The sequence below is a fragment of the Pezoporus wallicus genome, unplaced genomic scaffold (assembly GCF_028554395.1).
Source record: "Pezoporus wallicus isolate ANWC-B61680 ecotype Strahan unplaced genomic scaffold, APGP_CSIRO_Pwel_v1 contig_3017, whole genome shotgun sequence".
In the NCBI taxonomy this organism is placed as follows: domain Eukaryota; kingdom Metazoa; phylum Chordata; class Aves; order Psittaciformes; family Psittacidae; genus Pezoporus; species Pezoporus wallicus.
Window position 1 is genome coordinate 2,824,923 of NW_026638957.1, and position 16,949 is coordinate 2,841,871.

General features: G+C 38.9%; 1 protein-coding gene across 4 annotated transcripts in view; it reads left to right on the top strand.

The window, feature by feature from the left end:
- The window catches only part of DGLUCY (D-glutamate cyclase), a 184,154-nt gene that overhangs the window by 147,106 nt on the left and 20,099 nt on the right, over window positions 1-16,949 (top strand). For 2 of the 4 annotated variants that reach the window (XM_057413385.1, XM_057413383.1), the window contains exons 2-5: window positions 9,771-9,882; window positions 13,037-13,190; window positions 13,885-14,083; window positions 15,745-15,895. In XM_057413385.1, the coding sequence (XP_057269368.1) occupies window positions 9,780-9,882; window positions 13,037-13,190; window positions 13,885-14,083; window positions 15,745-15,895 (607 nt within the window). In that variant the 5' untranslated portion in view covers window positions 9,771-9,779. Of the gene's footprint in view, window positions 1-2,447; window positions 2,499-8,744; window positions 8,875-9,770; window positions 9,883-13,036; window positions 13,191-13,884; window positions 14,084-15,744; window positions 15,896-16,949 lie in introns of those variants that run through there. The other 2 variants (XM_057413384.1, XM_057413382.1) reach the window with 2 other exon arrangements.

Consider the following 16,949-nt stretch of genomic DNA (forward strand, 5'->3'; position numbering starts at 1 on the left):
GATTATAATTAGTTTAGATTAGTTTCCATTATCTATCAGTAAAGGCAGCCTGTGGGCTGGCTCATGTTTCAAGTTACCCTGCTGTTCCTGTTAGAGCAGCAGTAGCTTTGGGTAAGTGACAGCATCTAAAAAAATATGCTCAGCAGTGTTAGGTAGTGACCCCTGCACTTTTTTGGCCTATGAACCTGTGCATGCCACCACCCATTGTCATTATCAAACTTTAAACTGAACTAGGACAAAAGTGATATAAACAATGTAAGACTGTGTTTTGTAAGAGTCTTTTGGCTCCTTACAAGCAAGTCTCTATGATTACACTTCGAAAAGTCATGGCATTAAACCAGATTCTTATTAGTTTATCAGTACCACTGGAGAAACAGACCTGCAATCTGTGACATCAGAAACTGGTATTAGCTACTTTGAAGTCTTCAAACCAACTTGTTACTCTTATCATGAGTATTTTTTACAGGCTGTTTATTCTCAGATGATTTTTTTTTAATACCAGAGAAATATGTAGGTTTAGTTTTAGTTCATGATTTTTTCTTGACATGTAAAGGTAAAGCAGTCACCCTGAAATTTCTGAAGGGTGTTTTAATCCTTTTGTGTTGTTATATAATTTTTGATTCACTTTTATCTGGTGTGGTTTAGCACAGCATTATGGACACGCCCACTGCATCTCAAAGTATAATCTTTCTGACACTTAAATGACATTTTTCCATTTCTTGGATAATGAATAATTTACAACGTGGGCCTGTAAAGAATCTATGTTCATTTTTAAATATCTATGAAATTTACAGGTTCACTTTTCCATTTTGAAAACTCTAGGGTAACACAAAGCATTTCACTTATTGCACTTCCTTCTTTTTCTCTAAAGAGACTATGCTCTGCAGATTGTAAAAATGCTTTATAAACTATAGCTCAATTGACAATTTAATGTAAAGATGCATAACTTTCAAGGCTAATTGGTGGTTGCACTGTAAAAATTTGAGGAAATTATTAGAAAAACTATGCTTAATCCAAGCCTATCTGTAATATTAAGAGGAGATATATCTCTCTATCTACATATACAGATATTGAGGTTCAGAGGAGTCTGCATCTTACAAGGTAGGAAACTGCATTTATTGTATTTTATGATTTCTAAAGTTAGATTATTTTGTCTCAGACAGAGAACAGGAAAAGCTCATTTAAGACTGAAATCTGAGACAGTTCAAGGTACAATTGAGAGATACGAGAAGTATATAAATGAAAAAGAGCTAGTGGGAGAAGAGAAGGCATCCAAACTCCCACATTGCCAGAGTATGCAGTCAGACAAACCAAGGAAGCAAGCCCAACAAAGGCATGTCCAGCTTGGAGTTATGGAGGCCTGAGCTCAGGGAGGGAAAAGACAGAGACAGAGGCATACTGTAGACAAAGAGGAAGGAAACAAGGAGTAGCTTGGGACATACAAAGAATAGAGTTGTGCAAAGAGGTTACTATGTCCAGCATCAAGTTGTCTAAAAGATAAGGCAACCTCTTTGTAAAATCTTGTCTGCACCTGCATTTTCCTTGCTTCATGTTGGATTGCATTTGGTAAAGGTGCCTGGTATTGGTCCCTTTTTCCAAGCATTACTGTTGAATATTCAATTCTTACCTCACAGTAGCTAACTTTGTTACCAGACAAGGCTTAAAGATAGAAATTCCTGAATCTCTAAGTGATATGACAGGCAAGGGAACGCCTCTTGAGAGCAGCAGGATTTTTAACATGATAAAGTAACATTCCTCTCAACATGCCTTTTTCCTACCATGAGTTGTGAGAAACAGCATATTTGTTACAATCCATTACAAAGATGAGGCTTAGAACCAGTTCCATTGCAATCACCTCAGCAAAGATCAGCACCTCATTGCACACAGTCACCCATATTCAACTAGTGTGCCAAGAACAGCATGTAGAAATGGTTAATAACTTACAGCTTCACATAGTGACCACTGATCACAATTTTGGAATAAAAAAATATTCACCCTACAAATCTGGCCTTCCTAAAAATTGCTTTTGTCTAGGTAATGCGGTATTTTGCAGATCAGCTGTGCCAAATTTATCAGGTATTGTGTATTGCCTTAGCTCTACTGGAGTAATGCTGCACATACATACTAAATGAAGATGTCACCTAAGAATTTTACATCAGTTATTAAATCCAGGCCCAAGATCTGTTTAGAACTTTGCCAAAGCTGATACATACCTATACTTCCTGACCGCCACTTTGATAGAAAGAAAAGTTTCTGAATGTATATATATCTTTCTACTATTATGCCATTTCAATACAATATTGTTTCTAACAAACTGGTTCATCGTTCTGAAGTTCTGATGTGACACATGCCATACCACCAACACCATCTGATCACCCAGCTCCTTACTCTGTTTTTACAGATATCGTCCTTCTCTTTCCAGCTTTGAAGTTTCATTACCCTTGTTAAGATCCGGAAGTGCACCTCAGGATGTGGTAGTGCCCACTAACCAATAGTGGGTAAGTGCCATCTTGATGTGTCGAATGGCAAGGGATTTTAATATTTATTAAGTTCAGTGTGTAAAACTCAAGTTACATGTAAAATACATTGAATCTTCATGTAAACCTCTAAAAAGAAAAGCGTTTATTGTGATTCTAATGTGAAACCAAATATTTAAGAAAAGGTTCTTTGAGAGTGATCATGACACTTCAATGCTGTGAAGCTTTACAATATTGGTTGTTGGTATTGTAAGCCAGGGAGTCTGATGTGAGCAGCATGACTTAGAACATGGGTTCTTTCAGATAGTAAATTACCTGATTTTCAAAACTGGTTACCCAGGACTGTGTCAGTCTCCTTTAGAGTTTCATTCCATTAAAGACAACCCAGACTAGAAAGCCAAATCTTAAGGGACACTACATAGGATGGCCTCAGGCATGACAGCTGTCTCATAAGCTCTGTCAGCATTTTCTCCTTATGTCACTTATCCTGCACCCTGTCTTTATCTGCATCATGATTCAACATACCCCCATGAGATAACGTTATCTGAAACTATCTTGGAACAAAATTAAAGGGATTGAAAAAGCTCTGCCAGGCAGTAGATCCTCATAACTGATGAACAGCTGTACCAGACTGTTTAGTTAGAGTGCTGCTTGAGGGCCCCATGAAGCCAGTGTGAACATTTCATTGTGCATCCTGATAGGACAAAGTGAAAAAGATACTGTAAGACTTTAGTTATCTTGGTACTTCTCTCTCGTTATGGAATGATGACTCCAACAATTTTCCAGGAGTTCCTAGAGATGACTGGGGAATCCAAACTGACACTCCTCAGCTTATGGAAATAACATACTGCATAGAAACTAGCCATTCCTGAGGAAGTCAGATAGGAAGAGCTGTAGTTTTACTATTGTCGTGGTTTAAGTGCAGTCAGTAACCCACACAGCCTGCTCGCTCACTCCCCCCTTTTCTCCACACACCCCCCCCGCCCCCCACCACTCACGGAGGGACAGGGAGAATCAAAAGAATGTAACTCCCACGGGTTGAGATAAGAGCAGTTCAGTAACCAAGGTATAACACAGATCACTGCTGCTACCACCAATAATAATAAGGGGAATAACAAGGGAAGAGAATATAGCCTCATATATTTTGGGAATAAAACGCTTATTTTTACTGTTGAGTCTCATGCCACTTGTTTCATCCATAAGCTTATGTATGTTGAAGTCTTAAAGAAAGGGATTATTCTTCTCTATCACAGGAGCTAGAGTAAAATCATCTCTTGCACTCCATCTGGGAACCTGCTCACCAGAGACTGAATCTGCAGCTTTCATGGAATGATCAGCTTTGACCTTTGTTCTCATCTTCAATTCACACACTCGTCCCTGCAGAGCTGAGGTAGGTTCTCCATCCCACTTTCTCATGTCTTCTCTGTGATCCCACAGGTAAAACCATAGGGTGGCCCATGGCGTATACCTTCTGTATCTTCTCTCTCGAACAGTAGGGTGCCTTTTGTTAATAGCTGAGACGTGTGTTGGTACACGTGAGGAGCTGGATAGATCAGATAGATCGTCTCTCAATTGTTTGAGGTCCTGGGACAGTTTTTGCACAGCTGAGGTGATGAAAGGGGTGAGATTGTCTTCAAACTCTCGGAGTTTATGAACCATTTCATCCACTGTTAGTGGTACTGTGTCATTCCAAGTTCCTGTTGCCAATGAATGGGCATAGGATGACGGTGCATTCCGTGTAAGTTTTCGCCACATGGGTTGTGTACATTCAACTTCGTCTGGGTCTATGGGTATATCCCCGTTATTCAGCTTGATGTGATAGATCATCTCTACGATGGCTGATTCCCTCAGAGACTGGATGCTGAACCCAGGACACTTTGTCTAAAGTAGTCCACTTGGCCAAACAACTCGTAACATCGTCCTTGTACGGAAACCTTTCTTTCACAGCTGCCAAGAGCCACTTCCAAAGGCTGAGGGACTTTTTCTCTCTTGCAATTGCTTTGTCAAATCCCCCTTCTCTAGCAAGTGATCCTAGCTGCTTGGCTTCTGTACCTTCTAGTTCGTGACCATCGGCCCCATTGTCCCAGCATCAGAGAAACCAGGTGGTGATGGCTAAAATCTTTTTGCATATTCTGTAGCTTGGTTGAGGTCCCCATTTTCAAGAAGGGGAAAATGGATGACCCAGGAAATTAGACCAGTCTTACTTCTGTGCCTGGCAAAATCTTGGAGCAAATTCTCCTGGAAGGCATGCTAAGGCACATGAAAAACAGCAAGGTGCTTGGTGACAGCCAGCATGGCTTCACTAAGGGGAAATCCTGCCTGACCAATTTGGTGGCCTTCTATGATGGGGCTACAGAACTGATGGACAGGGGTAGAGCAGTTGATGTCATCTACCTGGACTTGTGTAAAGCGTTCAACACTGTCCCACATAACATCCTTGTCTCTAAATTGGAGAGACATCAATTTGATGGATGGACCACTCGGTGGATAAAGAACTGGCTGGATGGCCACACACAAAGAGTTGTGGTCAATGGCTCAATGTCCAGCTGGAGACCAGTAACGAGTGGTGTCCCTCAGGGATTGGTGTTGGGACCGGTCTTGTTCAAAATCTTTGTCGCTGACATGGACAGTGGGATTGAGTGCGCCCTCAGCAAGTTTGCCAATGACACCAAGCTGTGTGGTTTGGTTGATACGCTGGAGGGAAGGAATGCCATCCAGAGGGACCTTGACATGCTTGTGAGGTGGGCTGATGCCAACCTTATGAAATGCCAAGTGCAAGGTCCTACACCTGGGTTGGAGCAATCCCAGGCACAGCTACAGGTTGGGCAGAGAAGAGATTCAGAGCAGCCCTGTGGAGGACTTGGGGGTGCTGGTCGATGAGAAAATGAACATGAGGTAGGAGTGTTCGCTTGCAGCCCAGAAAGCCAACCGTATCCTGGGCTGCATCAAAAGGAGCGTGACCAGCAGGTCGAAGGAGGTGATCCTGCCCCTCTACTCTGCTCTTGTGAGACCTCACCTGGAGTACTGTGTGCAGTTCTGGTGTCCTCAACATAAAAAGGACATGGAACTGTTGGAACAAATCCAGAGGAGGGCCACGAGGATGATCAGGGGACTGGAGCACCTCCCATGTGAAGACAGGCTGAGGAAGTTGGGGCTGTTCAGCCTGGAGAAGAGAAGGCTGTGTGGAGACCTCATAGCAGCCTTCCAGTATCTGAAGGGGGCCTATAGGAATGCTGGGGTGGGACTCTTCGTTAGGGACTGTAGTGTTAGGACAAGGGGTAATGGGTTAAAACTTAAACAGGGGAAGTTTAGATTGGATATAAGGAGGAAGTTTTTTACTGTACGGGTGATGAGGCACTGGAATTGGTTGCCCAGGGAGGTTGTGAATGCTCCATCCCTCGTGAGTTCCAAGGCCAGAGCCTTGGGTGGCGTGGTTTGGACACAGCCTTGGGTGGCATGATTTAGTGGGGTGTGTCCCGGCCTATGGCAGGGGGGTTGGAACTAGATGATCTAAAGGTCCTTTCCAACCCTAACTATTCTATGATTCTATGATTCTTCTTCACCATGTGATGATGACTCCTGATCAGATACTGTCCCGGGTGGTGAGTACATTGTTTCTTCATCTTGCTTCATCTTTCTTGCCTCTTTTTTGCTTTTCCTCTTGTGTACAAGGGCAACCAATATTGGTACGAATTGGTCCTCTGGTTTAGCTGCAGTGATTATCACTGTGGTTTGAGTAGCGATTGTACTTGTCGCCGGGGGTGGTGTAGCTGCTGCGCTTGGAGGTGGAGTAGCTGTGCTGTCTGCTGCAGTCCTAGTTTGAGTAGCTGCTGTACTTGTCGCTGGAGTAGCTGCGCTGTCTGTTGCTGCCAAAGTTTGGGTAGCTACTGTACTTGTTGCTGGGGATGGTGTAGCTGCTGTTGCTGGGGATGGTGTAGCTGCTGTGCTTGGAGCTGGAGTAGCTGCATTGTCTGTTGCTCTGCCCTCAGATCCAGGGATATTTTTTTCCTTTTGAAGGTGCTGGGTAGTATTGAACAAGGCCCTGTAAGCATAGGCCAAGCCCCAGCACGTGGCCATGATTTGTCCCTCTCTGGTATGACCATGACAACACACCTCATTTAAGTGTTTTACTGATTTGTCTGGATTTTGCACTTGTTCGGTGGTGAAATTCTAAAGCACTGGAGGGGCCCACTGACCTAGATACTTGCCCATACTATCCCATGCACCCTGCCACTCATGGCTGTCCAGACTTGGGGAAAATCTCTTGGTCCTCCTATATAGTTGTCTAACCCCAGACAAGGCCCAAACCAGACTCTGCTCAACTCTTGAGATCAGGTGAAATGGTAAAACACACTCTTTATTGCATGCCAACATGGTGATCCCCATCACAATCAGCAAACAGGTCTCAAGGGTATTTAAAGTCCATTCAAAACCTTCAAAACTCTCAAACGATGCTGTAAATGATGGGGGGGGGCTGGGAGTGTAAGAGAATGTCTCCTTCACAGGTTGACCACTCCAGAAGGAGAAAAAAGATGTGTAAGTGCTAAGCACTTCTGTTATATACCTCCCAAAGTATAAAGGTGGTGACCACACTGGGAACATAAGCCAGATCAGTTTCACGATCAATGATTCTATTGTATTACAAGTCATTACCATAAAGTACAATGAGACAAGAACCTTAGCCCAAGCCCCCCACCTGATAAACACTAACACAGCAAATAATGGCTGTAAGTAAGGTATGTGCTGAAACTGTGAGATCCTGAACAACAACTTTGAGAGCCAATAAATCAGCATTGTGAAGAGTGACTATTAATCCAAAACAATGAGTGCTTATCATAAATACAATTATGATACACTCTGATGGTCAGATCTGTCATTATCTCAACCCTTTGTGGCCCCACAGTCCGCTCACTCACTCCCCCCCCCCCTCCCCCCGCTCCTGGAGGGATGGGAAGGAGAATGGAAAGAATGTAACTCCCAGGGGTTGAGATAAGAACAGCCCAGTAACTAAGGTATAACACAAATCACTGCTGCTACCACCAATTATAATAATGATAAGGGAAATAAGGAATACAATACCACCCATCAATACCCAGCGCAGTGAAATAGCCCTTCCGGGTAACTCTTAGTTACATCCTGGGCATGACGTGCTGTGGCATGGAATACCTCTTTGGCTAGTTTAGGTCAGGTGTCCTGTTTCTGCTTCCCCCTGTCTTCCCCTCCTCCCTGGCAGAGCGTGAGACTCAGAAAGTCCTTGGTCAGACTAAACATTTGAGCAATAACTAAAAACATCGGTGTTATCAGTGCTGTTCCCAGGCCGAAAGTCAAAAACACAGCCCTGCACCAGCTACTAAGAAGGAGAAAAATGACTGCTACTGAACAACCCAGGACAACTATAAACATCTATCAGTTTTTATCATCTATCTAAATTTAGCACCTAATAAGGAAAAACAGCAGCAGCATCCATCACTGATACTGTATAACAAATAGAGAGGTCTAAAGTTAGAATGTTAATCTTACTGGATTTTCCCTGTAGTTTAGTAAAATCTCCACTGGAACTTCAGTGATATCAAATGGTCATAAGGTGAGTTTTATTTCTCATCTGAAAGAAATAAATCAGTCGGCTTTCATACAGAGTTAATGTTTAAATTACTCACTTCTTAACCAGTCACCAGCAACATATGTTGCTTTGCAGCTAGGGGCTAGGTTCACAAATAGGAGCTACAAGCCCAAGTGTTTTTGTAAGGTACTTACAGCCAACATTTTGGTATTACTGACATTCACAGTCCTGTAGCTTGGTATCTTTAAAGTGTGTGTTTGAAATTGTGTATGATTTTATAATGCAGATTTTTTTGTGTGCCACATACAGAGTGATAATGTAAAAGCAGAAAAGATGGAAAGAGTTAGAGAGTAGTTAAGTTAATGTTCATAAAAAAAAAATCAGACTGATTTCTTTTGGTTGACAGTGTTGTACAAAGATTTCAGAATTACGAATAAATACAAAACCTACTCTATATTTCAGTGCACCAAACTTAACCTCTCAGAATTCTGCAGGCTTTGGGAAAAAATTTGGATGTCTTTGGATACTTTACGATGAGAGTATAATTTCAGTCAAAACATATCACTGCTCTTACTTGAAATTAAGGAATGAATTGCTCAGAATGAAATGTTTCACTTATATTCTGCTTCACTGTCAGAGTGAAACTGTACTATCACAGAGTGCAAAATCTGTGCGCCTTTAACAGAAAACTTAACTTTTGCTAGAAGGTTGTAACTTCTTATTGTACATTAACTTACTGGCACCTTTTAAAAAAAGCAGCACAGCTTCTATCATATGTATTACTTCTTGTGAACAACATCAAGAATGGCCTCTTCTGAATTAAAGAAAAACTTGGAGGTTGGTAATTTGATTATTTGGAGGAGAAGTTCAGTTTCTTTATTTAGAAGTAACTAAGGTTAAAATCATAAGCAGCCAAGTTATTTTACCTTGAGCTATGTTTTACTTTTTCCTTATAGTGATGTAATAAGCCCTTTTTAGTTATTAGATAGTTGAGGTTGAGGGAAAAACTTTGTGTGAACTTTGACCAGATTGAAGAAAAAAATATCTTTAATCTCCAAAAGACGTAAAAAGATTCAGATATTGATTGTAATTAGGGTACTTATCTCTGTTCCTACTCCAAATTATATGACAAGTGACTTGAATGTCTATACATCTGCTTTCCCAGCGGAAGAATAGCCAAGGGAGTATTCATTTCTACATAATTAGTATTTGAAAAGTATAATACATGTGGAACATATTAAAATGACATTTTCTGAGTATAGTTCTCTCTTTAATGCAAGGTTGCATTGTTAATTGTCTAAAAGCATTTTGAACAGGGAAGTAATATTACAGATTATAGCTTGGTAGGTTAATCCATTTGTGCTTTTGCAATTTTAAGTTTACAGTGAACTTTGGAAAAGTGAATACTCTAGGAAATGAATATTTATCAGGGAGGAAATAAATCTGTTTCTTACATTACAGGCCAGCAAAATTTTGCATTTTGTCCCAAATGCTACACTACTCTGGCTGATTTATTGAAAAATTCAGTTTGTATTTAGTAATAAAATGTCAGCAAAATAGCCTTTTGACTATGATCTGCCTTTTGGACTATAATTTAGAATTTCCTAGTGAGAAGACTTTTGGTGGAGCCAAGGAGGAAACTTAAGCTAAGTTCTCTAACAAATCAGAATTTAAAATGTAAATAAATAAATATGCCTTGTGTTTAAATTTATGATTATCTTTTTCCTGTTAAGGCTGAAGAAATGTTTTTGACAGGAGGCTTGAAATCTCTTCTTCCCCATGCATTAAGACGAGTAATTCGATGCAATAGACTCAATATTAGGAATACTTCTGGAATAGCAGAGGGTAGGTAAACCTAACAGCTCTAAGTGCAAAAGTGACTTAATTTTATATTGAAAGTTTTGTGGTTTCATTTTTGTTTGTAAGGGAATGTAGGAATATCAAAAGCACTGAAGTAAAACAGAAGAAAATGTCAAGTTGACTTACTTACATTCTTAAGTCACTTGGGTGTTTCTGAAGTCACATTGTAAGCACCTGACACTGTTCTTATATCATAAAGCTATGTCAGAGAAAATATATCCTCTTACCTGTGTAAAGTACATGGACTTTGTTTTCAGTGCTTGCAGAGCATCATCGCTCAGCTCCCAGTTAGGTCACTGAGAAATTATGACTGCAGAAAATATTTGAGAAATCATTAACCAACTCTAGCTTTTCTTGCTTGTGTTGTTAGCACATTGTTAGGAATATATACTACGTTCCTCACAGAGACCTTGCTTTACTTAGTGCATCAGATAGACTTTGGGGAAGAATTAGAGACCTATAGTTACAGAACTTTTTTTCTGCTTCAGTTGTTGAAGTTTGAAATTCCTAACTCGGCAAGACTGGGAATTAAAAGGGGGAGGGAAAAATAGTTTTATACTCAGACAACTGAATGCATTCTGGAAAATAGGTATCTCTGTTGCCTCTCATAGCTCAACTTGTACAGAAGCAGAGAAGTTTCTGTCAAGTTCGGATTAACTTTACAATATAACTTAACTGAAAACACTGTAGCAATTAGCTGATCAACAAAGCTGTGTGCAGTAGCATTAGTGTAACATAAAAACATTAAGGATGATTTTATAGAATCATTTCATGAGTCTTGAAATTATGGATTTCTTTTCCATCACTACACAAGTTGAAGAATACTATTGGAAAACATGTTACAATGTTTGTAATTTTATATATATATAATATTATGTATATTAATACCTGCATTTTGCCCCAACTGTATTTTTAAGTGCATTTATTGCTGTGATAGTTTTAACATTTGAAAAAAGTATTGTTTACATACAGAACAAATTCAGACTTCTAGCCATGAGCACACAGTTCCATTATGCAAAGACTAAAAAAACCCTAGGGTAATTGGAATTTCTTAGAATCCTTGAAATTGTCTTATGTTGCTGGCTGATATACAAGTAAAATGATTATTTCTTACTGCTGTTATTCACCAAAGAAATTAAAAGCTCTTTCTAAATTTCTCTAAACTGGAACATGAATGTATTGAATTAATGCTTGGGTTGATCAGCATGTCCAGGTCCGCATATTGCTTGTGAATATATTCATAATGACAGATACATAATGCAAGTGTATACCAAAGGAGAAGGGGAAAAAATAAGGGTAGTTAACAGAAAGAGCAATAAAGTTCTCAAAGAGTCATAACAAAGTTTCCCAGGTTTATAGAATACCTGAAAGTTACCTGCAGATTTGGTCTATCACCTGTGACTAGCATTTTAAATTCAGTATTGTTTGAATTGAATGCACTGACTAAACCCAGAATTTTAAGAATTAATATCACCAGCAAAGTAGAAAGTGCGTATGAATTTCACAGGGAATGAAGTTGAGGGGTAACTGAATGTAGTATTTTATTCAGCAGTAAATTTAGTTTTTTGTTTTGTTTTTTTTTAAAGTGTTTCTGTATTTAGCAAGAAACTATTTCTGTATTTAGTAACTTTTGATAGTAATAAAATGAATTTTTGTGCTGACTGCTCCCAAGAGAGCAGTTTGTGGGCACATTCAGTATGCAAATACAGGCTTACCTCAGCCTTTGCTTTGCATTTTTCCATCAGGAATACAGATTTATCTTTTGATTTTCTGTTAGCTTTGGTCAAGAGTAAGATTTGGCTGGTTTTCTGAAGCCTTTTAAGGCAGATCATTGATTTCAGCTAAATGACTGCCTCTTGGATGGAAGACTACTGCATTATTTAGGGAAAATTAGACCACCTATGCAGCCTTTTACTGTCCTGTCTGATATCTTGTCAAGACAGAATCAATACAGGAGTTAGAGATTGTTAATTGGTGGTTTTATATGCCACACAGTAGTTGTACTCCAAATTTCCTTTCTGTATTCGAACAGCTAATACCTACATGGTATTTGTATTTACTACTGTTCAGAAAGTAAGTTTTTGCTAAGTAAATGTGAGCTTTCTTCAGTGATACTCACTGCAAAGTGTTAATGTCTTTAGAAGAGATCTCATGGTAGTAGTTAGCAACCTTGCAAACCAAAGCTGATTCTAAGTGAAGAAAGTGTAGCAGTTCAGTTCAATTTAGGTTTTTTAATTAGAAATAATGGAAACAATTGAGATTCAGGGAAACAAGCAAGAGTTTATTCCTGAGCTGTAATTATGTCTGTTAAATTTCAGCCCATGATTCCATAGCCAGCAAACTTTAAAGAATGGGCTACATAACATCATAGGCCTCATAGCAGCCTTCCAGTATCTCAAGGGGGCCTACAAGGATGTCAGATAGGAAGGTCTATTCATCAGGGACTGTAGTGATCAGACAAGTGGTAATAGGTTCAAACTTAAACAGGGGAGATTTAAGTTGGATAGAAGGAATAAGTTCTTTACTGTGAGAGTGGTGAGGTACAGGAATAGGCTGCCCAAGGAAGTGGTGAATGCTCCATCCCTGGCAGTGTTCAAGGCCAGGTTAGAGAGGGCCTTGAGCAACCTGGTCTAATGTGATGTGTCCCTGCCCATGGAAGGGGGTTAGAACTGGATGATCTTAAGGTCCTTTCAAACACTAACTATTCTATGACTTTGCGAAGATACCAGGAGTTTACTGTTGGATTGGCTGTTATTGAAAAAAAAAAAAATGCTGAAAGTGTGGTATGCAATAGCCTTTCTTTGGCTCTATGATAACATTTGCAAAGTAAAGCATTTTCCTATAGAATACTAATTTTTCAGGTTATGTAATAAATTGTGTTTATATATAAATTAATAAAAACATTTATTAAAGTAATTACGCTGTCTTCATATTCTAGTATGACTTCACATACAGAGTGAATAGCTATGATTTTAAAAACATTCCATAAAGTTAATGTAATTACAGAATTTTGAATAAAAAAAAAAATCTTTCAGGTATTTTTTATAGGCCATCTAAGGGAATCTATACAAAAAAGTTACTGTTTCACAAACAAAAAGCTGAATTAATAATCAGTCATTCCTACCTTCCACAATTTCAGGCTACAAACAGGCCAATGTTCTGATTTTGCACAAGTCCCTGGCTGATGACTTTGAGAAGTTTTGCCATGCAAATGAGGGACCCCTACCACTACTGTACAGAAGTAAACCAGGTGATTGGAAATGTCCTTCCCTGAGTAGTGATTCTGATATCAGGTAACTACAGACCAACTCTGCTTGTCAAACTTCCGCAGTGAATGCTAGTGGTGGTCAGGAGGGTTTCAGGGAACAGCCAGCTTACAGCGTTCTACATTTTGAACAAGTTTCTTGGCTTTATATATTTGAAGGAAAACTATGCATGAGTATAACAGATTGTTTTGTTCTTGAGAAACAGGTTATGATAACTGAAAGTATTACAGGTATTTCTCTAATGCAAAAGTGAAATTTTGTCTAATTTCTAAACATTTTTCAGTCTGAGCCAGCAGAATTAAATACTAGGGGTTTACCTTTGTTTTATTTAGTAGTAATGCAGGCATGGTGACTGCAATGCTATTTGTAGAGTCTCTGAAATTTGAAAGATGTACTCTTAAGTGTAGTAATAAACACTAAAAGCAAGATATAAAACAGCTCCTTAATTTTTGAAGCCCTGAAAAAAAGGTACATATAAGGGACATTTACCTATGAAACCTAAAAATTATCAAACTAACATGTTCCAGTTACTGGCTTGTTTTTGCGCAGAATAAGGTGTTTGTGTTTATTTCATGTGTTTGTTTCATTGTTACTCGGGAAGAAAATAAATGGATAAAGTAGGCTGTATCTTGTGGTTTGATACTGGGTTAATATCAATTCAAACAATTCACCTTGTTTTCAAAAAGTATGATAAAGCTATGATAACTTCTTGTTTCACTAGAACTGACTGCCTACAGTACAGAAGATATGAGCATGGAGTCTGTACTGGATCACTGAAAAGCCTGGGGGAGTATTCTGAACAACTTAAGAACATGGTGACCTTTTATTTAGGCTGCAGCTTCTCTTTTGAAAAAGCAGTCCAAAATGCTGGCATTCCTGTAAGAAATGTTGAGCAGAAATGTAATGTAAGCATGTATACGGTAAGTATATGAAGACACACAGTCTTTCTTGTGACTTTGCCTGGTTTTGTCTGCATTCACATTACGTGCATATACCTCTTGCTCAAAATCAGAACATTTTTTTCTATCTGCATGGTAATATTAGTTATATGCTAGTGCTGAGTGCTTTAAAATACAGGGTAAAATATACCTAGCTTCAGTTCAGTGCTTTTCTCAGCTTCCTGCAAAGGCAGTCTGCTTTCTTATTCGTTTATGGTGACAAAGTTTTTCCTGTGTGCTGTGGATTCTGTTTGGATTTCATTTGGATTCTGTTCTGGTTTGCCTTCTCTGTTTCAATTGATGGCCTGTGCACTATTCTGACCATGCCATTATGCATGGCTTCCTCTCCATACCAGCTCCAGCTTGCAAGAGGAATATTCCTTTTATGACCCATGGCAGTAGCAGTTTCTTCTGCACGTATGACAGCCACATTTCAGATTTTTCCTGGACAGTAGAGCCTTTAAACTGCATATTTGCTATGTACTGAGACCTCTGGGACAGATGTTCCCAGAGACTTGAGGTATCTTCCATAGCACTGAAAACTATAACTGTGCTCAGAGAGTTGATAGTGCAGATTTTAATGTTGTCAGATGTCCTAGAATAATTCTGGCTCCAGTAAGTAGGCTCTTTAATATTAAAAATGCTTAAGTACACACCTGCATGTCTTTTTCATTTAGTTCAGATGCTTTTCTATTAGACAGTAGTTACTGTTGTTTTCAGTATTAGTATCACAATCTTTTTGCTGTATTCCTAGTGAACATGAAGGCACAAATCTGTTTCATACATGAGTTCTACCAAGCTTAAAGAAAAGATACAACTATGTATCTGCTTATAAAATTTCAGAATTAGGAAAATTTTATAGTTTGTAGCACATCAATACTGTGAAGAATTGTACAGTATGTTTCTTCAATGAAAGGTAGGGTTTTTATAATAAATATTGTTAATGAACATTTGCTATACAACTCTAGATGTCCACATATCTTGTTTATGTTCAGATGCAGCTTAGATATCTGACATTTTGATCTGAAAAACTGGACTGCTTTATTTCTGAATAGGAAGGGTTCTTCAGCATCTCAGTCAGTGACGATGATGATGATTCCACAGAACCTCTCTAGAGGCACAGAAGATTTTATCTGTGAAACTGGCATGCTGCTTCTGTAGACGTGGGTACTGCCAGCAGCAGAAGTTCCCAACCCTTGCATGTTGCAGAGCACTGTAGCTCCCTGAATTCAAATATAGAGGGTATATTCAGACCAAGTAGATTTGTTGCTGTGTGATACTTAATAGCTTTTTCCCTTTCTGTATAGAGAGCACACCATTGTTTTCTGACTATTCAGAATATACTGAGCTCACCACACTATATGCTGCATGTACCGAAGTGAGAAAGGCATAATGCTGAAAATTCTTGTGATCTGTACGAAGAAGCTCATATAGAGGATGGAATGCTTCACTTCTGCACTGCTGGATCTTAAAAAGAAAAATTAAAAAAGGATACTAAGAAATTACTTTTTTTAAAGGATTTAAAATGAAAGTTAGTATGTGGCCTTTTTAAACTCAAGCACAAAGACGTTTCAGACTTATTTCTTCTAATATTTTAATAATAATAATACTTTAACATTCCTTGGATCTTTTTAATCTGCTAGACAGCTGTGCCTTGCTACAGTGTTTCTACTTTTTGCTGCAACTTAGTAGTCACAATGAGACCTATTCCTGAGAGCAAGTTGGAAGCAGCTGTATTAGCCACATCTGAATTAAAAGAAGCCCATGGAGCACCAATTCACATGGGTGACCCTGGTCAGTGCTTTTTATTCTTCACTCTACGTGCCCTTTACTGTGCATAAAAATGGAGGGGGGAACTTTACTGTGCATAAAAATGGAGGGGGGAACCATGGGAAGTGGTCGGACTGAAGCACGTGCGCCAGTGAATTTATTATGTGTTAATCTTTTGTAATGGTCAAAACCTTTTTTCTCTCCCCTCACATAGGAGTGGGGGGAAAGAAAAAAAAAAAAGAGTAAAAAAAAAAGTATAAAAAAGTGTTGAACAAGCTGATTTCTTCGCTAAAAGATAGCTGTCTGATGTAGATAAACTAAGTTATATGGCAGGGGTGGTTTTGGTGAAGAAGTGTAATTGCATTTTCTAAAATGTATGCAGTTTCATTTATATGTGAATACTTTCTTGCTGTCAAAGATTGCAGTGACAGGATAGCAATGATTGACAGCATGGGGAGAAGTATGTGTGGATACATTCTGTGTCTTAGTGGATGACTGTGAAAGTAAATACTGCATTATTTTTTTAACCACTGTTATAGGGTACATTGAACACAACAGACAGAATAAATAACAGTATGATAAGAATGGATTTTTTAAAAAGCAGCTCAAACAAGTGTAGACCTGTTCTTTGCAAAGGAAAACAGGAAAAAAACAAAACAAAACAAAAATCATAAATCAGGAGGCTGTTTGGAAAAGAACAAAACCAAACGTGTAAGATGAAGACAATTCTAGAGAAGACAGTGGTATATTAAAGCATATGAAGAATTTAAAACCACAGGAAGATAGCAAGTGCTTAGAGTGATCCAGGATATTACAAGTGGGTATTCGAATAAAGCAAAAGACAATTTAGTGAAAGCTGGGTAAGAGTGAGATGTAGTTATCTAACCCAGAGAAGTAAAGAGCAGTTGCTTATTTCTCTAGCTAAAGAATGTAGGAAGCTAAAGCAGTAGAAAATGTATTCTAAGATGAACCAGTTTTGCATTGCAGTCATTTATTCTTGTTTGCCAGTGTTATGAATATAGTTATTCTGTTGATAGGGAAGCTTTATAATCTCTTGAAGACTCGGTATGTGTGTCTA